The sequence below is a fragment of the Lepisosteus platostomus genome, chromosome 6 (genome assembly GCF_059453375.1).
Source record: "Lepisosteus platostomus isolate fLepPlt1 chromosome 6, fLepPlt1.hap1, whole genome shotgun sequence".
In the NCBI taxonomy this organism is placed as follows: domain Eukaryota; kingdom Metazoa; phylum Chordata; class Actinopteri; order Semionotiformes; family Lepisosteidae; genus Lepisosteus; species Lepisosteus platostomus.
Window position 1 is genome coordinate 50,264,970 of NC_142616.1, and position 26,718 is coordinate 50,291,687.

General features: G+C 37.4%; 1 protein-coding gene across 1 annotated transcript in view; it reads left to right on the forward strand.

Annotated features, from left to right (window-relative positions):
• The first annotated feature begins 1,683 nt into the window (after window positions 1-1,683).
• nampt2 (nicotinamide phosphoribosyltransferase 2) overlaps window positions 1,684-26,718 on the forward strand; it is a 39,293-nt gene continuing 14,258 nt past the window's right edge. Inside the window, exons 1-5 of the mRNA XM_088636218.1 lie at window positions 1,684-1,971; window positions 14,608-14,743; window positions 16,221-16,324; window positions 16,681-16,809; window positions 17,991-18,149. Coding sequence (XP_088492344.1) covers window positions 1,924-1,971; window positions 14,608-14,743; window positions 16,221-16,324; window positions 16,681-16,809; window positions 17,991-18,149 — 576 coding nt within the window. The 5' untranslated portion in view covers window positions 1,684-1,923. The remainder of the gene's footprint in view (window positions 1,972-14,607; window positions 14,744-16,220; window positions 16,325-16,680; window positions 16,810-17,990; window positions 18,150-26,718) is intronic.

Genomic DNA, 26,718 nt, shown 5'->3' on the forward strand with positions numbered 1-26,718 from the left:
AATGCCCCAGTATAGTGATGGGGACACTATACTGTAAACAAGCGCCGTCCTTCGGATGAGACGTAAAACCGAGGTCCTGAATCTCTGTGGTCATTAAAAATCCCAGGGCGTTTCTTGAAAAGAGTAGGGGTGTAACCCTGGTGTCCTGGACAAATTTCCCATTGGCCCTTACCAATCATGGGCTCCTAATACTCCCCCTCTATGAATTGGCTTCATTACTCTGCTCTCCTCCCCACTGATAGCTGATGTGTGGTGAGCGTTCTGGTGCACTATGGCTGCCGTCGCATCATCCAGGTGGATGCTGCACATTGGTGGTGGAGGGGAGTCCCCATTACCTGTAAAGTGCTTTGAGTGGAGTGTCCAGACAAGCGCTATATACGTGTAAGCAATTATTATTATAAATGCCCAATGTTTATTGTATTGTAAACGTAAGAATATATTGACAATACTCAAATACACATCCATACCAAACCCGACACTGTGGCTGTCTCTATTCTAATTGCATCTCTGACATAAAAATTTGGATGACTCAAAACTTCCTTCATCTTAACTATGACAAGACTGAAGTCGTGCTTATTGGTACCCCCCATCAACTTCGTAAAGCCACTCCTGTAACCCTGTCTGTAGATGGCTCTGTACTTGAGCTTCAATCAAAATTGAAAAACCTTGGGGTTATATTCGATTCTGGCTTAACATTCGACCCACATGTACAGCATACTGTCAAAACATCTTTTTTTCACCTTAGAAATATCGCAAGACTATGCTATCGTTAACTGTGGCTGAAAAGCTGATCAACATATTTGTATTCTCTCGAATTGACTACTGCAATGCTCTACTCCCTGGGGTATCTAAATCTACTCTGAACAAGCTGCAGTATGTCCAAAATTCAGCAGCCAGAATCCTGACCAGGTCTAGTGCAAGTGTTCACATTACTCCTATCCTGGAGTCCTTGCACTGGCTTCCGGTCACATTCCGCATAGACTTTAAAATCCTCATGCTCACCTATAAGGCTTTACATGGCTTGGCACCTCAATACCTGTCTGAACTTTTATCGCCCTACTCCCCACCTCGCAACCTCCGCTCTTCAAATTCTGCCCTCCTTACTGTCCCCCAAGCCCGTCTACATTGTATGGGCGACAGGGCCTTCTCCTGCTATGCCCCCAAGCTCTGGAACTCTTTGCCCAAGGATATTAGAGAGTCACCTTCTCTAAACTCCTTCAAATCCAGACTCAAAACCTTCTTCTTCAGAAAAGCCTTTACTTAACTGGTTCCATTCTTCACCCCTCTGCTCTTCTTAATACTACCTTCCACGGTCTCCTCTATTGTTATTGTTGTATTGTTGTAATTATAATTGTGCCCTGTCTTGTGAAATCTTCTTATTTATTGTTGTAGTCTTCTTATTTATTGTTATTGTCATCCTGTAAAGCGCTTTGAGACACCACCTTTAAAGGCGCTATATAAAATAAAGTTTATTATTATTATTATTATTAATAATATATGTAAATATAATTGTTCCCTGGATATATTGCTATTCTGGCAGACAATATGACAGAAACAGAAACTTAGTCTGATCTTAGTGCCAGGAAACTGAACCTCGTCACTCATCTGATTAGGAGAAATCGAAACTTTGTTTCAGGATCTCCTCCTCTCAAGCCGTGACGTCACTCCAGTAGGTAGTGTCTACGAGAAATCGGTCTCACGCAGCACGCAGTCAGGCTGGCTGAGGCTCCAGGCCCTCCCCTTCTGTACCCCGGACGCTGTAGTAACAGCATTGCATTGCCGCACTCAAACCTTGACATTCGGGAAGCAGCAGTAGGTAGGAGTTGTAAGCAGTATTTCTCCGTCTTAAAAGTCACGCTTTTACACGAAAGAAAGTAAGAGCCAGAAAGGCGGACATTCCTGCCTGACTTCAGTTCCCAAGAAATGGCTGCACAGGATTTTAACATCTTGCTGGCGACAGACTCGTACAAGGTACGTTACAGTATAATTTATTATATAATATACTCTATAAGTTTGTATTCAAGCTGTTCATATGTGTTTAAAATCCAGCAAAAATCCAAACGGTAGAAATTCTGCCCCTTTCACTGTGTTTTACAAATGTAAGAACAAAGTTTTATGTAAGAACAAAGTATAATTGTAGTCGGTGTTCAGAGGTCGCCACAGAATCAAGTGCTGGTGTGCAGCTGCCTCACAAGTCAGAGTTCTGAGTGGGAGGGACTTTGATAAATGTGATACTGAATGGATCGATTCTGTTACAGTTGCGAGCGGTGAACGGGTAGCCATGAATACTATACTGTAGTTCTAAACGTGCGTAACTGTTTTCGACACGATATTTATCGCTTAGCCTATCCATCGATTCACACAGCAAAAGTCACTTTTTTCTTTTAAAACCCGAATCAGCTAGACACGAGAGATAAAATGTTTGTAATTGCTGTCATCCTTTCAATGGTACTTTAACTTTATTTAAACGCACGTTGACACATCCTGTAAACATCGCATTTTCTTCAGTGTTACTCAGACCAAACGCGACAGAGCTGCGTGGATGTGATCCTATACTATGAACCGGTTAGTGTTGCGCGCAACATATTGCATAAAGTTCCTTAATTACAATCATCAGACGATTTTCAACCTAAAAATCATAATGTCACCCGTGACTTGGAAAAGAATCATCCGCAGGAGCAGGTGTGTGTAAAACATACTTGAATTTTATTTACTTTTCCTAAAAGTTTTAACTTACATTTTAAGTGGAAGCTTGTTACAGTATGTGAACTGCTTGTATACCAGTTCGTTTTGATTTTGCTTGTAATGAATAATTGTACGACGGACGTAGAATCAGTAGCAAACTGTCAGTTATCCTTGTTTTTTTTTTTGGTTTTGATTATTTTAAGTCATCCTACTGCATGTAACTGCTTGTGATCTGAATGGGATGAAGGGATCAAAACTAAAAATCGTTTTCTGTCTTCCAGAAAGGTCTCTCTAGGTCCGTTTTAACATTTTTTTTTAAATCTTGGTTATTGGAAGGTCCCCAGCAAAGAATAGGGATTTATTTTTAATTTAATGTTAAGTAAATTATAATCCTTTTATTTCAGGCAATTTGTTGTAATTTTTTAAAGATAAAACCCAGGGGTTATACTTCAGTAGAGAACACCACAGCTGTATTGCAAATGAAAATCATAGATTAATGAGGATTTGCCTTAGCAGGAAGGATCAGCAATGGTATTTCAGTATAACAGCTAAGAAAAGATGGGTCTGGTCAGTACTGGGGTTTGGAGGCCTCTAGGAAACTCTTATAGCAGCAACGTGTTTGTAGACTGGTAGGGGGCACTCTTACCTCTGAACCAGAATTTCCAAACCTTTGTCCCAGTACAGGGACGAAGGGACAATGTGCTGTAATAGATATTCAATTAAGGTCTTAATTACCTGGTCATCTAAGAGCACATCCTAGTTGTTCAAAAGTGTAGAGATATTAATCCAGGTGTACTGGCTGCAGAATTTCACTTTGGATTAGCACAAACTAGTCTCCCTGAATCTCTCCCTGAATTCGAATGGTGAGACAATCTGTCTTGTCTCCATCTGTTTTGCTGGGTCTTCTGATCCAGAATAGCTGCAATATTTTACCTGGGTGGTTGTTGCTTTTCAGTGGTACTGTAGATGACGTAGATTCCCTCCTATGTGTAAAGTGTGTTGGGATCCTTTGGAGTTAAAAGCATTTTAAATGTAAAAATTCGCATTTTTAAGTACTTTTTATAGATACAAATCTACAAACAGAATATTTATTGTTGTAGAAAATATCAGTGTGCATCTGTGTGCCTGACATTAATTTAGAAGATTTTATTACCCCAAAGTGCTTTCTGCAGTAAATTCAGTTAATGAACACAGTAGAGTAGATTACTTTCAAGCTGTAAATTTAGTAGCTACATTCAGCTATATTCTCCACAGAGTGATCTGGGTATGCATAATACAAAAGGTCAGTGTGGAAGAGCAGACTCATGGTTTTATAACATTTGTGCCAATGAGCAAATGGCCATCAATTTAGTTTATGAAGTTTATAATTTGTGATGTTTTAATCAAACTTTTCTTTATTGTAAAGTATATAAAAGTAACCCCTTCTCTTTTTGTAATAATGATACAATTGACTCTCAGTCTGGAAGTTTAGATCTAGAATAGAATGTAGGCTCCTTCGGAACACTGCACAGAGGTGACACCCAGTTTTAAGGCTTGGACACTGCTCTAAATTAGAGTGCACACCTTCATCTATCTTTCCGCCATTCTTCTCCTTGTTTCGCAAGGGTGACCCTCCACACCTTGACCACCTGGATTGAGGAGCCACAGGGCTTCTTGGAGGAGTCTCCACTGAAGTTTCACACCTCCATCTTCTTATTCTGACTTCCAGAGCTGTCACTTCTCATTCAGGTCTCTTCCTGATTGTATCTGTGGCAGTTCTGCTCAGCCAGCAGCTCCTCTGCATTTCTGCTTTCAGACCTGATTTACTTGGCTTCCAGATTTCCTGAGCATGGCCGCACAGAAGATGTTCTCTGAATCTCTATCAATGGACACTACACTTCCTTTTCATTAACGTCCGTCCTTTGGTTGGATCTTTTAAAGTGGCCTTGCCATTTCTTGGGATTTAGATTGGTTCTTCCGTTCCTCAACTCCTTCAGTATCTTCATTTTACATTGTATTAAGAATGTTTTCTTAAAGATTAACTAGCATTGTATTGATGGCTGTGTTAACAGTAAATTTGAATGGTTTTATTTTATGTTACTGCCACCCACATACAGTATCTAATGAATGTCTTGGCATGGTCCTGTGATCAGACGCATTATCTGCATACAGTAATTAATGTCTTTCAGGAGTCAGGTCCCATCTTTTTCCCTGCACTTCTGTGGTTCTACTTATCATTCATTACATCATCTTGTAAAGCAGGAAGCATGACAAGATGCGTCTCTTTTATCCTCATTTTAACTGCCAGTGAATATATTGCACCCTGCCATTTGCCAAAATTTCTTCTTCATGATTTCATCCATCCATCCATCCATTTTCTAACTGCATAATCCAATTCAGAGTCACAGGGGAGCTGGAGTCTATCCCGGCCAGCAGTCGGTGCAAGGTGGAGTATACTCTGCACGGTACACCAGTCCATTACCGGGCACACACAGACACAAATACATCATTTCGATAATATTAAAATAATCCAGTGTAGAAAGGATTCATGTAAAATCTTTCATAAAGTATCTGGCCATAAACTGTTTCTCAAAATGCATAAAATGTTGCATATTTAGTATATATTGTATATTTAGATGCATAACTCATTTAAAGCACCACTTCTTAATCCAACCTGCTTAAATTAGACAAGGGAAAACTGTATCAACAGCAATAGGGGATCACATTACTTCAACTCGTGTCTTCTTTCTGGATTTATGATGTGGTCTGTTTTCTATTTCTCTTTTTGATCTTCTACAGTATGTCATATTACTGCTATTATGTTGCTCATAAAGGAATCTTAAAGAGGATTGTTGATTATTTAAGCATCTCCAGAGGCCTTTGTTTCTCAAGGCATCATTTTCTTCTTTGACTTTGCTAGAACTTTTTTTTCAGTCTTCAGGATGTGTGGAATTGTTGAAGATGTGGGCTGGTTCAGAAGGTGATGGGATGAGATTTTGTATCGCACAAGTTTATTTATTTCTATTTGTTTAACTGCATGTTTTCTGGTCATCTTAATTTTTTATTGCTTATCTTGTCACCTTGCAGTCTCTTACCCTGTACAACATAACTCATTTTGTTCTTATTGGCTCATTTCCTTTTCTATAGAGATGTATTGTTTAGTAGCTGTTTTTTGATCTGCAAAATATACTTCCTTATTTGTCTCTTTGAGACCTTCTGAATCCTACAAATGAGTTTTACCTGTTCTGTGGCCTTGTTATTATCACATGCAAACTTGTCATATTGAAAAATTGTTAATGCGTTCCAGGTGGAAAAAATATGTACTTTTTGTGAGATATGCTGTGCTACAGCAATGAGTTCCTTAAAAAGTTGCTTCTTGTTTAATTTAAATGTATTGGTTTCTATTGGTGTTTTTAAGAAAGTGATGTTAAGTTTTCCTAATCCTTAAATAATGCAACAGAAAGATCCTTAAAGGTGTCTCTAAAGTGTCATTTTGAGTTTTTCTTATAATTATAAGAATAATTATAAATATAATTATAATCATTTTATAATGATTTATCATGCAGTGTAAACAGCACAATCTGGGCTCTTATTCTGGGGAATATTTATGATCCACTATTTAGAATAACATTACATTTAAAGCACATGATGAAGTTGAGGTGTAATGCACAGAAACTGTGAGTTACAGTGTAGAAATCAGAAATATGAATGTCCGTTTGTTCCTTGTTGAAAGTTATAGTTGCCCAATTCTGGAACTCTATGATTCCTTAGATGAATATTATATTGTGCAACTAATAAATAGCCTACTTCATCAGAGTCCTACAGAGCTTCTCCTTGATGTTCCCTTATTGATGTTTAAAAGTTGTAGGGTAATTTCTTTAGTTGTATCTAGCTCATAACAACCTTTAGTGTTTTGACAACATGAGAATACTTCTACTACCACAAATTAATGGGCTAGACTTTTGCATCATGCATTATTTTTTTATCTTATATTCTTTTACTATAAGTGTTATATTATATAATTTATATAATATTATATAAATATATTTAGTATGAAGAAATGCACATATTTTAATGGGATATAAATATAGTATGCAGTATTTTTTACTTTTTCAAATTTTCTTTACAAATGTTTTGCAAAAAATCCTATTGTAATATTTTCATTATTTTTTCCAAATTTAATTTGAACACATTCATGTTTCAAAGGTGCTGATTTTATTTTTTTCATATTATCTCTTTTACTGTACTTTTACGGTTTACGTTCAGGATTACTAGTGTACCTGCTTTTTTGTGTGATACATATGAATAATTTATTAACCTTAATTGAGATTTTCATATGCTATTGCTAAAATCTAGACTGCTGTAACAGTTCTATATTATTATACCCCGTAAATGCTGTGTCATAAGAGCTAATGGTGTTAACCCCTTTGTCCTAATAATCTCCACTGTGCGCTTGTATACAGACTCCCTAAAGTCCCATCTTAATTGAATTTGTGAGTTTGTCACTTCTCTGCCTGATCACCAATGCAGTGGGATTGTTGCTGCAAAATGGCTGAGTGTGTCACCCAGGTGGGGATGCACTTTTAGATAAAGTGAGCCTAAAGTGAGCCTAAAGTGAGCTTTGAGATACTTTAAGTGGGAAAAAAAAACCTCTCTCTGTACCTGCAATTAATTACGTTAAAGTGGGGAGCTGTGTCACAACTTGAAAAAGGCTGTATGGTTGAGACGTTGTTTCTCCTTTCTATCTTTCAATGTGAAATTAACCTTTACTTGTTCCTTTGTAATTATGCTTTTTTCGTATTGTTTGCAGTCCTGCTTTTGATCTCTTGGTCCCTGCATATATATCATGTACTGTAGCTTGTAAAGACACTTGGGTTTTGGTACTCAAGCCAAAAGCACATCACTGTATCTTCATGTCAGGATTAAAAAAAATGCACATAGTCACAGACATGGTTCTTGCTAAGGACATGCTTCTTGCATCAAGCTGTGAAATAGCTTGATTTCTTTGTGTTCGTATTGTATGTTAAGCTACATTCTCACATCTATTGCCCTCTTTAATCTTTAAATTAATCAATGTTTGTTTATGTCAGGGTGTGTGTTGATGTGAAATTCATTTTTACAGGCTTTGCCATGCAACGTAGGGATGTTAAACCCTGTTTCTGTATAATATTAACTTAAATAGTACTGTTTCTGGATAGTCTCCACTCTGGACTTATTATATGGCCTCTCAAGTTTCCTCTTTATTTATTTGATCAAACCATTTCTCACTTCTCCACCTGTTCTGTTGTGTTTTCGAACTGTTGTGTGTCAGATGTGGGCTGCAATGAAATGGTGGGTTATAATATTCTTTATATACTAACAGTATGCAGTATATATATTATACAGTATGTGTTATGACCTTATTAGTGTTGTGTACGTTACTATAAAGCAGTAGGGTTAGTAAGTTGCAGAGGTGGAACAGATGGCACTGAGATAACCTGACAAAATTAAAGAGTTTTGATAGCGATGCCTTCTGGTATGCTTGCAAATTGCAGAGTGTTTTGCAATTTGTACAGTACATGTAAAATTTGTGGGCAACACTGCATAGTGGATGAGCCTTTGGACTCATACAGTATGATGTAAGTGACAGGATGTGGGTTTGAGTCCCTGCTGCAGACCCAATGGCCCACTCAGGATCTGGTGTGGACTTTTTACCTTTTTTACTTTCAAAATACATCTAACCTTTTTGGAGAGAATACAGTTATTGACAGTAATGAAACAACAAGCTCAGTAATATGATTAAGGTATTTGGAACTCAATGTAAAAGAGACCTTTAAGTATGTTTTTAATGGTATTTTGTGTTAAATTATCTGTTTGTGCTGCAATGTCTTTACATTTTCAGTTAAATGTTACTGTGAAAATTATTTTTCTGAACTTTGTCGTTAGAGAATGTGTTTTTTTTGTCATAAAGTCTCTTTTATAATAATAATAATAATAATTGCTTACACTTATATAGCGCTTTTCTGGACACTCCACTCAAAGCGCTTTACAGGTAATGGGGTCTCCCCTCCACCACCACCAATGTGCAGCATCCACCTGGATGATGCGACGGCAGCCATAGTGCGCCAGAACGCTCACCACACATCAGCTATTAGTGGGGAGGAGAGCAGAGAGTAATGAAGCCAATTCATAGATGGGGATTATTAGGAGGCCATGATTGGTTAAGGCCAATGGGAAATTTGGCCAGGACGCCGGGGTTACACCCCTACTCTTTTCGAGAAACGCCCTGGGATTTTTAATGACCACAGAGAGTCAGGACCTCGGTTTTACGTCTCATCCGAAGGACGGCACCTGTTTACAGTATAGTGTCCCCATCACTATACTGGGGCATTAGGACCCACGTGGACCACAGGGTGAGCGCCCCCTGCTGGCCCCACTAACACCTCTTCCAGCAGCAACCTTAGTTTTTCCCAGGAGGTCTCCCATCCAGGTACTGACCAGGCTCACACCTGCTTAGCTTCAGTGGGTTGCCAGTTGTGAGTTGCAGGGTGATATGGCTGCTGGCTTTTCACAGTTTAATTATGCAAACTGTGTAATACAGGCTTTTCAAGTAACTGTGTATCCCAAATAGAAACTCAAAAGCTTATTTTATTAAGACTCTGCAATACAACTGCCTTTTTTTGGGGTCTTGACAAAATTGTTTATACTGTAAGTCTTTAGAAATAGCATTTGAAAAACAGTTGTTTTAATATGTCATGTTCACTGGAACTGCTATTACCGTATTCCCACAAATTGTGATAAGTAGCTGTGCCTGGGATAATTATAGCAGAAGTTCTAAATTTAAAGTGGTACCATTAAGCAACATAAGGCTTATTTTATGCATTAAATTACTTCACATTTTATCAGAGCCACAGTATAGAACTTTTTTTTTTTGTTATTCTGGCGTTATGTTAATAATATCAAACAGGTTTTACATCGTGTAACTTCATCACATCTCTGATTCTTGCAAACTGTTGTGGCTTTTGGTTTCATCAATGATCTTATAGAGGAAACATGCAGTCCAACTTGAAGCATACGTTTTATTCTTGTGTAAACGAAAGTAAAACCAGATCTGCCCATCTGGATTTTATAACGCAAAGAAGAAACAGATTTAGTTTCCATTTCCTTGACATTACATTATAATCTCGTGAGAGATTAAGATGATTTAAATTGTGTGGCACTTAGCCTGTTACTTCAGGTGTTTGTACAGTATATAGCTTTGAGTCCTACTATCTGGCACCTACATCTCTGCACACTACTTAACACAAATTCAAAGCTGCTCTTAAAACTGTATTAGTGTGTTATTTTGTAAGGTTAAGTTTGCTAAATTCAGTATTGTTTGTTGATTGCTTCTTTCACTCTGTGCAACAGTCATTTAATTTGGATTGTAATTGTTTGATTTATAAATATTTCATCAGGTACCCATGTTTCAGTGTTGCAGTGTGTTACTAACTGTGTAAAATCTCATTTGCCCTGCCTCACTCAGATCAAACAGTAATGCTGACCAAGATGTTCACTTAAGATGAATCAGTGGCATGAATAGTGTGATCAGTATTTACTGCACATAAAGAGAATCAGTTTAACAAAGGATGTATTACTTCATTTACATATCATTTTCTTTCTGTTTAAGCGTTACACCAAATAGCCTCTACGCAATCTTAAATTGCCCATGTGATTGTTGGGCCAGATAATCTCATTGTGCATGTGCTGCCTGTCGTGGAGTGTACATGGAATTTTTGATACAGAACAGGGAGAACATAACAAGCAGATAAGGTGGACTAGGCAAGGACTTATTTGTGGCCTATTTTTACAAGTTATGCTTTGATTTAGTAAAGCCTTCTGCAAAGAAACGTAATAGGGGGCATTTTGACGTGAACTGCATTAAGCTCTTAAGGCAGATTTTCATTTTATTACAGCTTTTTCCAGTGTTAAACTACTGAAGGGAACAGGTCAAGTCAGGGTCATGGTGCTGAGGGAATGCGTACTTTAGATTTCTCGAATCCGTTAATCAGATGTGAACTGATGTCAAACTGTGAAGCCATAAAATTCCTGTTCCATATGAGCTAATATATATCTGATTAATTTCTTATCTTGTACCTGTCAAATATATAATATAATAAAACCTATTCACCTGTCCCTTGATTAACTTACACCTGGTTCCCAGATTTTTGCTGTAACAAAATTGACATTTGCATTAGAGTGAAGGTACAGTATGTCTTTTGTAGCTAAGCAGAAGGCACCATTTTCATAGTGTCACCTCCCACATCATAGGTCCTAATTGCGTCTGTATTCTTAGAATATTTACTTTTTTATTTATCTTTTTTCCTTCTGGATTAGTCTATATAGGATAGTAAATTATTATATACAATAGTGTTTTTATGTTGATGATTCAATGCATTTGTAGGGTAAAAATGGTGATTCTAATTATTTTCTAAACTTCAGGAAAGAATCAGAATGTTTAACATGTAAAGTAATAGGAATATGGTTTTCAGTTTACAAATTGTTACCTTACCAGCAGTTTTGGAGGAAAGAATTATGTTTTTGTAAATTGAAAGATGGGTGTGTAATATTTCTTTTCCAATGGTTTGTCTTATGTGACATAATTGCCTATTTCTTTCTTTAAGTACCCTTCCACTAGGACTTACTGTAAGTCTTCAACTATTAGTTAGAACTGTCAGGTAAAGGACATTATGGCTTTTAATGCCGTCTTGGGCCCATTTGGATAGCAGCGGCTACGGTCCAGATTTCACCCACACTCCTGTTAGCTCAGTGCTCTGAATAGCATGCAGGGAGTTGTGCTTTCTTTTTTAACCCAAAACGACACCAACTGCTTGCCCTAAATAAAATAACAGTGTAGGATCTGTTTTTTCTGCTTTCCAGCCCTGGAGATAGTAATTTATGATGGGGCTTACCCTTCTGTAACACTGCATTGATCAGTCTTTGCAACCATATTACAGTAGGCCATAACATCAGAGTCCAGAGGATACAGGTGTAAACTACTGTACATGAAAGACTGTAATACAAATGTCTGCAAAGGATCCTACTAGCGACTCAAGAATCCAAATGGGCAGCTTTCCCTTCCAATATTAAATTTTAACAGGAAATGGAAGCAAATAATTATGAAATTCAAATTAAAGGTTGAGATTTGCATTTGCAGATTTGAAAAATATACAGGTTTCATCATTTGTGCTTGCTCTTCCAGGAAGCATGATTCCAGTGAAACATCTCTCTCCCAGAGTGGGGTTAAATCTAGGCTGACCAGATGACTTGCTGCTAATCAGGACTGTTGGAGACAGGACAGGGGTTTGAGGTTGATTTCTAAGTTCAGCATGACTTCTTTTTGCGGCGATTAATATAAACGAATGCTTCTGTGCAGTAAAGGTGTAATACTGATCAGCAGTTCACTATTCTTGCCAACACTCGAATCTTGTGAACAGCTGAACAATCTTACTGATGTGTTCAAAAGCATCATTTCAAATCTGGCTTTATGGGGAACAGATGATCAGTATTATGTGTTTCCAGCGCACAGGTGTTAAAACGCTGATTTTCAAAACAGCAGAGGCGTAGTGCTGAATTTACAAATTATCATCCTCCAATTTAAGGGCAATCTTAATCTTTAAGGGCCCAGACATAGCATCTCCAGGTGAACCTGGAGTAATATGCTTACCTTGCAAATCGCAGACATGTCTTACAGTAGGTGTAAGTGTGCTCAATAATTTCATTTTGTTCAGTGCATGACTGTCAATATGGGAGTATAGAACAAGATACCCAGCCATGTTGTTCAAGTTGATACCCTGGTGTCTTTCAAGAAATGTCTGGATGAGATCCAATGATTATTAACTCTTAGCTAGAAAACAAGCCAGATGAGCTACATTTTTTCTCATTTGAGTAGTTTTGGTTTTCATTACAGTCAATATAATGTTAAAGAAACTAACACCTGAAGCACAATTTGTCTCCATCAGGTTGTTGTATGACAGTGAAGAAAGGAATTATGTTGTGTCTTTTTAGACATACCCTGTACCTTCTGTTCTTCCTTTTTGTTGGCACATCAGCAGAAGAAACCTGGATATACATCGCAGAATATCCAAAACCTTGAGGGGACAGACTGTTTCCTCTCGTCGTGCATCTGTTTATGTAATTACAGCCTCGTGTTGTAACTGTGAGGTAGCGGGTGATGTGTTTTTGTCTAAGACAACATCACACTTTGTCCTATTTTTCTAGGACTAGGGTAGGGGATTAATATTTTTTTTCATGTTAGTTTAATTAGTTGACACCTTCATTCAAGCAGTCCTGCAGTGCAAAACTAACAGTGAACTGTGAAAATAAACCATGACAAAAGTGTAATTTTCTGTCATAATGTATTAAGGGCTGGCAAGGTGTCACAGTGGTTAGCATTTCTTCCTCTCAGTGCTGGGGCCCTGGGTTCAATTCCTGGGGTGCTATTTGTATGTTCCCCCTGTGTTCGTATGGGTTTCCTCCCACAGACCAAAGACATCCTGATAGGTTAATCGGCCTCTAGCAAAACTGACCCAGGTCTTAGTGTGTGATTGTTTGTGTCTGCATGTGTCCTGCAATGGACTGGCATCCCATCCACGATGTATCCTGCTCTGTGCCCGTTGCTTGCTGAGATAGACTCCAGCTTGTCGGCGACCCTGAATTGGATGAAGTGGCATGAAATAGGATGGATGCATTAAGCAAAACACCACTGCAGTTGCAGCAGATAGATAGATAGTTATGAGTTGTGGGGGTGCAGAAGTCCTGATGCCTCCAGGTATCTGGGGAGTGAGCAGAACAAGTGGCAGGAGAGTGACAACTGCTAAGTAACCAGCAGACATGAGCAAAGAGGACAAGAAGGAGATGAGGTATAAAAGCAGCAGCAAAACAAGATATATTCTAGGTGGCCTGGTGTTACAAGAGTATCCAGAATTGGAGGCAAGACCATCTTAATCTCTAATTTGGCAGGAAAGACAGAGAAGGCTCTAGTCATAGCCCTGATATAAACTGCCCAAAAAATCTTGTATGAACTATGAATTAGGTGCCTACAAAAGACAACTATTTATTGATGCAGTATGTGCTGATTCAGTGCTGAACCCAGGATGTGGAGGGAGGAGCGATGCTCTACAGAAACCGATTTGTGTACAGTTCGTTTCATGCAAAACCTATTAGTGTCTGTTTTTAAGAAAAAAGGTCCATACTGTATTAAATTTACTATAATTGTATCTTTGGGACAATAAAGAAACTTTTATGTTACTGCCTTCTGCAACTGGCATTTTATGATGTTCCCAGTGGAACATATTTGGAGGTTTATTGAATTTAGCATGAGAACTCACACAAGAGCTGTGTAGTGTGGTGATTTGGACTATTTTCCCTCACATTTAGTAGTGCTGTTACTTTTTTCTGCCTGAATCATTATATGAACAACACCAAAGTTATTGAACATTTTCACAACAAGAAAAAATAATTGTGGGCTACTTTACTGGGACCCGAACAAATAAATACAGTAATTAAATACAGTGTAATATTTAATATATATTTAAATAAATATAAACACATTATTATATAAATTTATATACAGTATAAAGTAATTTAATTAAATAAATACAGTGTTCAATGTGTAAATCAATAAATCCATTTGCAACTGATCAAATGTAAATCAGGGCAGGAACATAAATATACAGTTATTTCAGCTACTAGCAACTAGGGTGATTTCAAAGGTGTTTGAGAGACCGTTAACAATCAAAATCACCTTATTGAAATAAAAAAAAACTACTCAGCAGTGTTCTGTGAAGATGAAGAAACTGCCCAGAGTAGTACAGGTAAAAAGGTCAAATGTTGCCTTATGAGTAATTTGTCTGTCAAAGTGTACAACACTACTGATTTTCGCTACGACAACTCAGATTGTCACCACTGCTTGTGTGCTTTCAGATTACCCATTACAAGCAGTACCCTCCAGACGTCGACAAGGTGTATTCCTACTTTGAGTGCCGTCGAAAAAAAGGAGACCGCTTTAACGAGGTTGTGTTCTTTGGCCTGCAGTATCTGTTGAAGAAGTATCTTTCAGGTATTTGATTGCTGTTTACACTGTCCTTATGAAATAAATCTGTTACAGTGCCTTTATGAGTATGTCAGTATGCCACTTTGTGGGATGGTAGTTCACTATCCATTTCCTAAACTGCTTTATCCAATACAGAGTTACAAGGGACACCAGAGCCTAACTCGGCACACACCGGGCGCAAGGCAAGATACACCCTGGATATCCATTACAGGACACAAACACTCGCACCAGGGCCAGTTAACCCACCAATATGTCCACATAACTGCGGAAGAAAACTGGAGCAAGTTCACTGTTTATGCATTCCAAAAAGTGGGGTTTTTGACTTGTAATTTAAAAAAAAATGCATGGCACTAGAGGGAGTCAAATGGGATGTTTATCCATATAGGAAAAACTTTTTTCCTTTTTATGATTTCCACTAGCACAATGGTACTATAGATTGTGGAACAATGGCAACTGCAGAAAAGGCAGTTTTTCGAAGCCTCAATGCCTGCACCCTTCCACCACATTTGAAATTGTTCCTCCCTCAGGAAGCAGTTGACCTTTGCCCTTGTTGTAGGGATGTGGGGCTGCTGTTGGGTCTCCATTCCTTCTGAAGCTCATAATTGTCTCCATCTATTTTGGCATCTGCATTTTAGATGAACGGAAATTACTATAACATAGCACTGTTTACTCTAGGATCTGGAACATTTTCCTCACCTGACTACTTAACAAATTTCAAATTTGTTTTCTACCTGCTTAAACCTAATATTGAAAAACATTCTCAAGGGATAAAGACTCCAGCAGATATTTGTAGTTTTAATAATCAAGAATATCCATTTGAATTATACAATTGACCACATCAGAAAAACTGTAAAAGTGCTTCTCTTTCTAAATTTGACAAAGTAAAAGCTGGTTTATGTTAATTCCAGTGCTGCATTTTATATGTCCTTTTTTATATGCACGTTTTATAGAAATATAATTATTAGGTTATCATGTCACAGATGAGGTCCTTGCACAAGCTTCAAACACTTTAGACAGCCTGACTATGCACTAATCAAATGTCACGGTCAGGTTAAACAAAAAGATTAACACTTTTTGAAAAGCTTAGTGTTTTATAATAATGGATTTTCCAGTCCATAAAAGACATCAGGTCAAAACTGAGCAAGCCTGCGTAAAGTATAAACCACAAGGTTAATCTGTGTTATATAAAAGAAGAAAGAGGTTTTTTATAAATGCATTTTCCTGCTTTTGTGTATTGTGTTGCAGTTTAGAGAAGATGCCTATATGCCTATATATTTCCGCCTGCATTGCCCTTCTTCTGTTCAGATTACCTTTGCCTCTGACGGGGGCTTATTCTTGTGTCTATTCCCAGATGTCCTTTCCCTTGTACCTGTGCATAGTTACTCATCGTTGCACTGCAGCCCAGAATCATTGCTCCCCCCGAATAACCAGTGATTTTTATTATTTCTGTCATCCCCCCCCCCCCCAACCCCTCCATTTTCAGGTCCTGTGGTAACTGAAGAAAAAATTCAGCAGGCAAAACAGATGTACCAGCAGCATTTTAAACAATCTGTGTTTGATGAGGAAGGCTGGAGAAAGATGTTAGAGGTAATTTGGTTGCTTTTTTTAAACTCGTACACCTTGCAAGAGAAAACAGACTTTGAGTATTTCATGACTAAAAATGAAAAATCTGTTCTGTAAATGGTAGTTTTCCTGAATTGAATTATGCATTTCCATTGTTAATACTCCACAGAGGGTTATTAATGGCTTTGTGAACGGCCATTACTTAACCTTTTAATGTTGTATATTGTAAATAAATTAAAAAAAATACTTTAAGAACAGAAACCAACATTCTTGTGTCCTTAGTCTGTCTAATAAAGTGAGCATGGGTATTACAAGAAGGTTATTTTAATATGTTTGAAGTATTCTGGAACTGCATAACTGAACCATTTCTTGTGCGTCAGAAATACGATGGTCGCCTTCCCATCCGTATCAAAGCTGTCCCTGAAGGAAAGATTATACCTCGTGGCAATGTGCTCTTTACAGTGGAGAACACGGACTCGGACTTCTACTGGCTCACCAACTACATTGAGGTTCCTCATTTTGTATTGATATGCCCTGAACCACATTTATATAATGGACTTGACTTTCAACCTTACAAATTATTAAGTTTTAACTTGAAATATGCCCTTTGCTCAACATGGCTTAATCCACATGCAAAAAAGTTACTACTTAAGGTATTTTTAAGGGAAATAATTTAAGTATAAAATTGATGTTTCTACTAAGAAGTTTTGTGTGATCACTTTATGTAATTTGAAAGTGGCATGCATAGAATAAAAGTGTTTTGTGTGATGTAAAAAAACTTGTCTCATGTATGTTATAGATAGAATGATTATCATAATTATTAGTAAAATGTCTGCTTTATTTATATTGTAAAGATCATGACAGTTTTTTTCTACTAAAGTTGCATCAATTTGCAGGCCATGGTGCAGTAACAGATGAGATTATAATAATTATTATAATAATTGCTTACACTTATATAGCGCTTTTCTGGACACTCCACTCAAAGCACTTTACAGGTAATGAGGACTCTCCACCACCACCAATGTGCAGCATCCACCTGGATGATGCGACAGCAGCCATAGTGCGCCAGAACGCTCACCACACATCAGCTTTCAGTGGGGAGGAGAGCAGAGTAATGAACCAATTCATAGATGGGAATTATCAAGAGGCCATGATTGGTAAAGGCCAATGGGAAATTTGGCCAGGATGCCGGGGTTACACCCCTACTCTTTTCAAGAAACGCCCTGGGATTTTTAATGACCACAGAAAATCAGGACCTCGGTTTTACGTCTCATCCGAAGGACGGCGCCTGTTTATAGCATAGTGTCCCTGTCACTATACTGGGGCATTAGGCCCCACACAGACCGCAGGGTGAGTGTCCCCTTCTGACCCCAGTAACACCTCTTCCAGCAGCAACCTTAGTTTTTCCCAGGTGGTCTCCCACCCTAGTACTGACAAGGCTCACACCTGGTTAGCATCAGTGGGTTGCCAGTTGTGAGTTGCAGAGTGATATGGCTGCATAGATGGAAAATTGCTTAAATTAGAAAGAGTATCTATCATAGCAAAGCTACAAAGTGTCATAGATTTTCAGTATTTTAGGCGTTCAATTCATTTTTAAATATTAAGGGCAAAAGTTAGTTTTCTAAGTGCTGGAATGTATCAGTGTTAACACCAGTAGTTTAGGATGTCTCATTTTTCTCTTCTTCCATAGACCATGCTGGTTCAGATGTGGTACCCTATCACTGTGGCCACAATGTCCCGTGAGTTTAAGAAGATCTTGGCAAAGTATCTCAAAGCCACATCTGGAAGTCTTGAAGGGCTGGAATTTAAACTGCATGATTTTGGTTACAGAGGAGTGTCTTCCCAAGAGGTATGAATGGTCTTTGATTCTCTTTAGCTTCAAAAAGTACCTTTTTAAGAACATAAGAGTCTACAAACAAAACATAGCTCTAAGAATCTAATCCAGTAAAGAAGCCAGGGTATGAGGTTCAAGATCATGGCCAGGTAGCTTATTCCACACTCCCACAACACTTTGTGTAAAGAAGTGCCTCCTGTTCTCAGTTCTCTTCCTTTCTAATTGAGGAAGTTATATTTCATGCATTTACAGTAATAAAGTGACTTTGGGATGTTTAGGACTTTTGATATATGTTAAACAGCAGTGGGTATTTAAGAAGATCTTAAAGTAATCAATTAAAGTATATTTCTTTATAATGTAGAAAACTATTTTTGACATTTAGTAAACCATGCTTGTGTAAAACAAATAATTCATTTTTTGCATGACTGGATTTAATAAGATGAAGTATTGATTACTTTCTAATAATAGACAAAGCTAAAGGTTAATCAATATTTTAGTTTTTGTGCAAATTGGCCATAAATGAAATGGATAGTGGTTTAAGGTTCTTAGTTAACTTTGTGTGTGCTCGATGGTCCTAGTCCCTGGCTTTTTTCTTTTTCAAATGTTTTAAATTTAATATGCATTTGTTAAGACTACTGTACTTGCGATAGTTGAGTAGACATCAATATACTGTATGTGATTGTGTAGCAGCCTTCTCCAGATATGTATTTTTGAAATTGTAATTTGATCTTCCTTCCATAAGGAACAGCCTTGCAATTAACACCTTCCTCTAGTACAGCTGGTTATTTTTAATAAGTATTAACATTTTCATTATAGGAAGAATTATTTTAAAACCAAAGACCAACTGCAGCAGTATTTTAAACCAGAATCACTTACATTAGCAGTGTTTTAAATATGTTTTAATAGTCTGTGATGGAAAACTCTTGTTTGTTTGTGACTTTAACAGGCTCTCTACAGTCATTGAAATTAAAGTGTTTTCAGTTTTCAAACATCATATGAAGCACCCTGGGAGAAATAAGGCCACATTATCAAGCCATGCTGTGCTTACTGCTTACTCTGGAAGTCAGCCAAGTGTGTCTTAGAGTGCAGTTTTGTCATTCTCCAGTGTAGTACCTTAGTTTGCAACTGTAACTAAACATATGGCTTCATTAGCACTGAAGTATCCTTGCTTTTGACCTCTAGAGTCATGTGCTGTGCTTTAAATTCTGTTGATGGTTTTGATTGTAACCTTGTTCCTGATTTAGAAAGTGTTTTTGAAGGAGTATTTAAGAGGGGTTTTTAAATCTACTTTTTTCTACAATGGCTGGTGAATTAAGGACTGGTGGGGGAGGGATAGCCCTGAATTAGTATGAGATCTCAGCTGTTCTTTTGCTGCCCCACTTTATGGATTGACAACCTATTAATATGAGGCAATATTAGTACCTTTTTTAAAAGCATATAAATATCCTTGCATTTCATCAGTACCGTAATTCTGGTCATTTTAATTAGCTGCAGGTTGATGTGAGCAAATTCTGTACATACCATGTTTCAGATGAGCTGAAGAAGTCACCCGGTTTCATCTCTCAGTCATAGCTGCTGCTCTATTAGGGCTTTAATCTGCTAGTTTTCACACGTTTTGTGTTACACGAAATACCTCGTCAAACCTCATGAGTGAATTTGTTCTTTCAGACTGATGTTGTTGTTATTTTCTCATGTAAATATATGGCTTGAGAAAGTTTTTTACTTTAAAATGGGTGTAAATTTGAATTCCAGACAAGACTGGGTGTCATGTGGGCATTTATATTGCTGCTGCTCCACAGGTCTTGGGTCCTGGGTTTGATTCCAGACATGTGCATGTTCTCCCTGTTTTCATAGGTTTGTTTGGGTTCTGTAGTTTCCACTCGCTTTTAACTGGCTGGGTCATTTAGTGTCTCTAATTTCCTTGTGTTTTTGTGTACGCTGCTGTGGTGTGGTGTCCTGTCTGGTCTTTTGTTCTGCCCTGCTCCCTGTACTTTCTGACAATGGATAGCTGAATGGTTAGACAAAACTGCGAAACAGAACTTTAAAATGGAACTGTAAGCACCATTTAAGAACATCAGAATGTAAGAGAGGGGAATATAGCAAGGCCTGATCTCCCTGGGTGAGATTGCTGGGGGATCATGCTCTCCTGTCCAACAGCTGCAGCTTCCTCTTTCAGGTGGGTGTCTTTTTCAGCCTTGTCCCCACTGTACTTGAACATACCATCCGCCCTATCATCTGATTCTGGATAACACAACGCATACAATCTCCCAGTCTGGAGTATACTCACCACTGCCAGGTTTCTTCTCTTTCCCTGTAGTGGAGCCAGGCCAGGCACCACTCACTGCCAGAGTGCCAGCAGCCAGACAGGCACGCTCTGGCACATTTATGGGTAAAATAGTAAAATGAAAACAGTAACCTGTAAAGCCTCCAATTTACATCACGTAGTAGAATACATGTCTAGTTATGTGCAGAGCTATATTCTGTGATTCAGAACAAGACAACCAAATGACTGGTGATGGAAGTGGCCCGATTTTACATTGTAAACAAACGGGCTCGTCATTACATCTCTTTTAACCCAGTAGAAATATTGCATTTGACTTGGAGATGGTTTTGCCGACAAATACAAATTCCTTGGTAACTCTGCATGGAGATCACGTTGGAACATTTCTGTGGTGAAATGTCTGCTGCACAGCCCGTACTTATTAGCTCATAGATTACATTAGTCATTACAGTGACTAGTGAACAGGAAGGGCTGCTTCACGTCGCAGTTCGTGGGAACTCTCACTTTCACATGTGGCAAGATCAGGGGTCTGTGGGGTTTGTATAGCTTGGCACATATACAGTACTTTCACAAACTTTGTTTTTGTGCTGAATTTGGAATGTGTAAAATTTTGTGATATATTTCAATTAATTTATATTGTAACTGAGATTTAATAACCAGTCTGAGAAACTGGGGCTCCCTTTTAAAGGTATCAGCTTCAACAGCATGGCTTGTTAGTACCTCTAGCTATGATAGAAGTACCTCCTATTCTCAGTTCTAAATACACTTCCACTTAGAGTCCTCTTGTGGCTCATGTTTCATTGTTGATTCTGAAGAAGTCTAGTGGTTTGACATTGTCAGTGTCCTTGAGGATTTTAAATACTTTTTCCCCACAAATACAGGCTGCCTTTTCAGTCCAAGACTTAAGAACATTTGTTTCTTTCACATAGAACCTCTTTTGTTCATTTCATTGATAGATATATCTGAAAGTTTAGGTAGCATCATAAATCCTAATTTTCTTAAAACCTTAAGTTTCACTGAAATTTTGGAGATCGATTGTGAAACTGCAGTTCATGCAGCATATTGATAAACAGTGTAGCTGTTATGGACAGATTTCCTCATTTGATTTGACCATCACCTCAAAAGAAAAGACTTAAGAGAATTTTTGTAGCCATTTTAGTCACGTCAAGCATGTAGTGAAACAATATCAGGTTGTGCTTGTTGCCTCAGTATTATGAATAGAGCAATGTGCTACTACAGTTGACTCTTCAGAAAACAGTTTTCCTTTGTAACGTTTTACCTGTAGATCTGAAATGTCTTGCACTTTCAAAAGAAGAAATGTAATTTTATTTTTTGTCATGTTTTATACTTTACTGTACCAGTATTGTCTTAGAGAAAAACAGTCTTTACTCATTATCAGGGTTCATGGCACAATCAGTTATCAAATTGTATTCCCATTCCCCTACTGCACCCCCACCCCCATCAAGAGAGACAGAGAAATTTGATCATGATTTATTAAACATTGTGTCTGATATAATGTAAGTCAGTTGTGTAATGAAAGCTGTCAAGAGTTTCAAAGGCTTTGTCAGGATTTAAAGAACCTACTTTAGGGTTTTGACTGCCAGCGACACCAGATTGTACTTGTGGCAGCATCCTTGTTATTTATTCAGTAATGTCAGCATAGCCATGTACGTACATGTCTTCAAAGGTCAGTTTTTTTTTTCTGTTGTGGTCATGGCACTGCTGAGCTAACAGTATTTTAAAGCCTTTTTTAGCTTTGACTAGAACGGCAAATGGCTGCACTGACAATCTCTAACTGTGCAAACGCAATTCATAACAACCAGCTTGCAGACCATGACAAGCTGTGACACTCCTGTCCTGAGCAGGTTTTACATTAAATCCACAGATTTAATGTAATGTCATACTGCTAGCTCAAAATTTACTGACTTGGCTGTTAAGTGCTTTTTAGAAGGCAGTCTAATTTCTGTTTTATTGCAGTTTCTTTGGTGTTCATTTGTTAATTGTGTAATCCAACATGTAACTGATTTTTTTATATATGTTATACCTAATAGTGCACCTTCTACTGTATGTGTTCTCTCGAAGACATCCATGCTAGATTTGATTGGGTATTCTAAAGTGTCCAATAGTCAGTGGTCCTGTAATTAACTGGTGCCCTACTCCGCATGAAAGAAGTCATGATCTCGGACTGTAATTGACTGGTGTCTTACCCCAGGTGAGAGCAGTTACCTTCCAGGACAGGTCACAACCCTTTCTTGCACAAGCGTCTTTCTTGCAATGGTTGGATGATCTAAATGCCTGATAACTATAGTTATTTCATAATGAATGAAGTGTACCTCCTAAACTTTAAATTTAACTAATTAAAAAACTGTCTCTGTCAAAAAGTGTTAATGTATCTTTCTGATGTTTTTCTGAACAATGTAAATGTTTGTGAACAGGACACCCATTTAAGAATACTTGCTTATTATTGAAAATGTAATAAATAATGAGAAAAATGTCTAAGATTTGACAGCATCAACTGAGTGTCACAAGAGTGCAGCCTTGTGATGCAGTAATAATTAGTGGTTTTCCCCAAAGGCTGTGTGTACATCTGCAGTAATTAAGGGAGAGTGGCAGCCCATATTAAATAGAAACCAAGACTGGATGTGATCAGCCTGTGCATCAAGCATCATGATCAAGAACATATGTAAAACGCTTTGCTGTGTTGGTCTGAGTAGTACTGGAAATGGTAAGCATTCTGTGAGCTGTAAATTATATCATGAACTGTAAGTGATGTGAAAAAGATCTGAAAAAGAAGCATTTTGCATGTCAGTTGACCTATTTAGTAACTGGATCTTAGTAGGAGATGCTTTAGCATGGGTAGAACAGAAGAAATTTTGCCACTCATTTAGTGATTTATAGGTAGAAGAGAAATCAATGAAAAGCAACAATTAGGGATAAAATCAAATGGATGAAGGACATTGATATGTATTTTTAGCAGACTACTGTTATTAAACATGATGTGTATTAAATATATTTAATTTTAGAGTTGTTAAAAATATTAATGTACCAAAATTGTAAAGTTTAGCTACTTTTCGAGTAATAGTATTGTGTATTTAATATTTTTTTAACAGCAATGTAGTAAATTTACCCTGTTACACACTAAAGCCATTTTGAGCCTTAATTTTGTATTATGAGAAAGATACACCATATATGGTGTTGGGTTGCAGTTTATAGCATCTGATTGTGTTTGAACACAGTTCATCCACTTTTGATACTTTCTGTTCCTCACTTTAGTTTTTTTCAATGTGCGTAGAAGAATTCTGGAAAAACATTGATTTATCAACAAGGAATGCTTTAAATGCCCAGATGAAAAACAATCCTATTTCTACCACTGCACATGAGGAGGCTGCAAAAGACTGTACACACCTGCTTGAGCCTTTTGTAGTCTAAGTAATTGATTTCTGCAGAGTCCTTGGTGACGCGGGGGGAGTTTCTGTCTGCCGCAGTCATTGGTTGCTGTTTATGTGACGTCTGATGTCCTTCCTTTGATCAATGGGTTTAGATACAACATGCAGCAGACTGGGGCACAGATGACCTTTCTTTCCATCAATGACTCGCTGAAAAGCTCAGCTATAGTACCTTTGTGTCGCACAATGCAGAGCTCAGTCTGAAGTTTGTGAAGGAGAGGCAACAGTAGTGCTGATCCAGGGATTTGGTTCATTTGGCATCTTTTAATTATTTTTTCAGTTTTGATACTTGCAATCTGTGGATATTTTTTTTTTCTTTCGTGTAAGATTACTTTGCAATTTGTTTTTATATGTAATTGTAATTTCCTGTTTGTAATTATCTAAGGTTATTACAAAATAAACCAAATTATTTTGCTATTAAATAGAAATAATTTAAAATATTAAATAGCTGGTCTGAGTGAAATAAAGTTTAAACCAGTCTTTTGAATTTTATACTGTAAGTCACTAATATCTAAAGTCTTTTATCTGATGTGCAGTTAGTCAGGCAACTCATTATATTAATTTCAAGATCATTTGGTATATATATCTGCCTTGAGCCTTCAATTACAAACTTTCTCTTAAGTAAACAATTTTATTAATTAATTGATAATTTAATTCACCAATAATGTAGAGGTGTTCCCAGGCTTTTGCAACAGATGACCTATAATAAGAGACTGAATGGACTGGTGCTCACTGGGACTGAGGCATCATCAATTTACTACAAATTGAGGTCATTCTGCATTTTTAAAAGGCATCCATTTGTATTCAGTAGGTTAAAGTTACCACTAGGATTAGTATGAACACTGTTGTCCATCTATACCTACTTTGTTTTAAATCGCAAATATCCAGGACTAGTAAGCATTAATGTTTTCCTAGAAAGACCACAGAGAATCTCTGTTTGCAGATCTGCAGTGTGATTTACCTGTGATTTGTTAAATGGTCCTGGGTACCATTTAACTAGTCACAGGTGGTTACAAATATCCTATGGAGCTTGTTAGATCCCCTGTACTTGAATGGCTGTATATTCAGCATGCCATCATAATTTAAAATGCATTTGAGAAAGATCTATTTTCTTTCTGATCCCACTTCAATTAACTACATTATAAATGTCATTGCCTCTTTAAAAAATGAAGGAGATTAATGTAGAAAGAGTATACTGAGGTAAAAATGTAAAAGGAAAAAACAAGCAGGAATGTAGCTGAACACCAAGGATTCTGCATATCCTGGGTCTTTTGAATTAATCCAATCTGTAAATAAGATGTGGAGTTTTGTAGTCTAAGGCAATATGGCTTTTCAAAGGAAAGCTGGAAGCTGGCATTTTTGAAGAACATATGACTGAAACCTAATAGTAATCTAATTGGTCCCTGTACTGGCTGGGATTAATCAAAATATCTTGCTGTCAGCTGCAGTACTGTGGGCACTTTGAGAAACTGAACACCATGCCAAGTTCTATCATAAAGATGATGACATTGAAGCTGACAGCGAGTCAGAGCTGCCCAGTCCACCAGATGTTCCTCTTCCTCTTTGCCCAGCAAATTCTCAGCAGGTAGTACTGCTTTCTGGAGCTCTATAGGCAATATTCCTCCAAGTGTATGTTTAACCCTCTTGGCACTGGATCATTTTGAAGTACTTCTGCTAGTGGGAAAAGAGGTTGTCTTTGATTAATAATTTACCTATACTTCCTATGGTGCACATATAATATGATCAGCTTAGTTCTATAGCCCAGCAAGGAAACAGCAGAGCAAAACTGGACCCAATGTAAAAAAAAAATTATCTGCAACCATGATCGTTTTGTATTGCCTGTGTATGAACTGTAAACATGGTTTCATAATCCTGAAGTAGAACTACAGTATACAGGGAATTTCAGTTAATAAATGTATCAATTGGAAAATTTGAGTATGAAAGACATAAAAGCCTTTGAACTGAAACTGGTGTGAAAGGATAAAAATACATATAATTTCTTAAGTAGAAATTGCCTTTATCACACAATAGATGATGGTTAAAAATGATGTTTTATAGGAAAAACTGTCTTCAGTAGAATAGAATCTGTAGTTCCTATGTGATTTTACTCATTAACACACAGCCCAACCAGGATATTTTATATCTGCCGTAAGGAGCATACCTGTCGTCTGATTAAACAATGTCTGCTAACTTCTGTAGATCCCATGACACTCATCAGTGTCTGTGTCTGGTTACATTTAGAGATGATTGGAACAGAAGATTATATTAACGAGGGGTATACGGTAATATGCAAAAAGGTTTTTTTGTAATAATTCTTGTGCATGGAATGGAGATTGTATTGTATGTTGAGAGGTGGAAACTTAAGGGGGCTTTATACATTTACATGTGCTTTATACACTTCACGTTGATTGCGAAAGTGTTTTCCTTTAAAGACGCAGGTAACTAACACTGAATGGGCAATGTTATTTATAAAACCAAATCCATGTCTTTTTTTAATTGAAAGATATCCTAGAATCCTAAATCATATCACTGGAAGTTCAAACTTTCTGTTCTTCAATGCAAATTAACATCTTCAGTCCAGAGTTGGTTCAAGGTGTCTGTTGCATCAGTAATGGAATGTTAGAAAAAAAAAATTAAATTACTAAACTAATCTTGAGAAGAAAGATCATTTAAGAGTATTTGTGGCACTTTATGAATGTCAGAAGCATTCCAAAATTAATATACTTCAATTGTAATTTTATTTTAGTTTTTTAATTAAAATGTACACCTTTCTCAAAGCAACTTGAAAGTTTTCTGCATGGCAGTTTGAGCCTGTAAAGTGTTGAGTACAGCACTGTACAGTCAGCGGGTGAGGTAA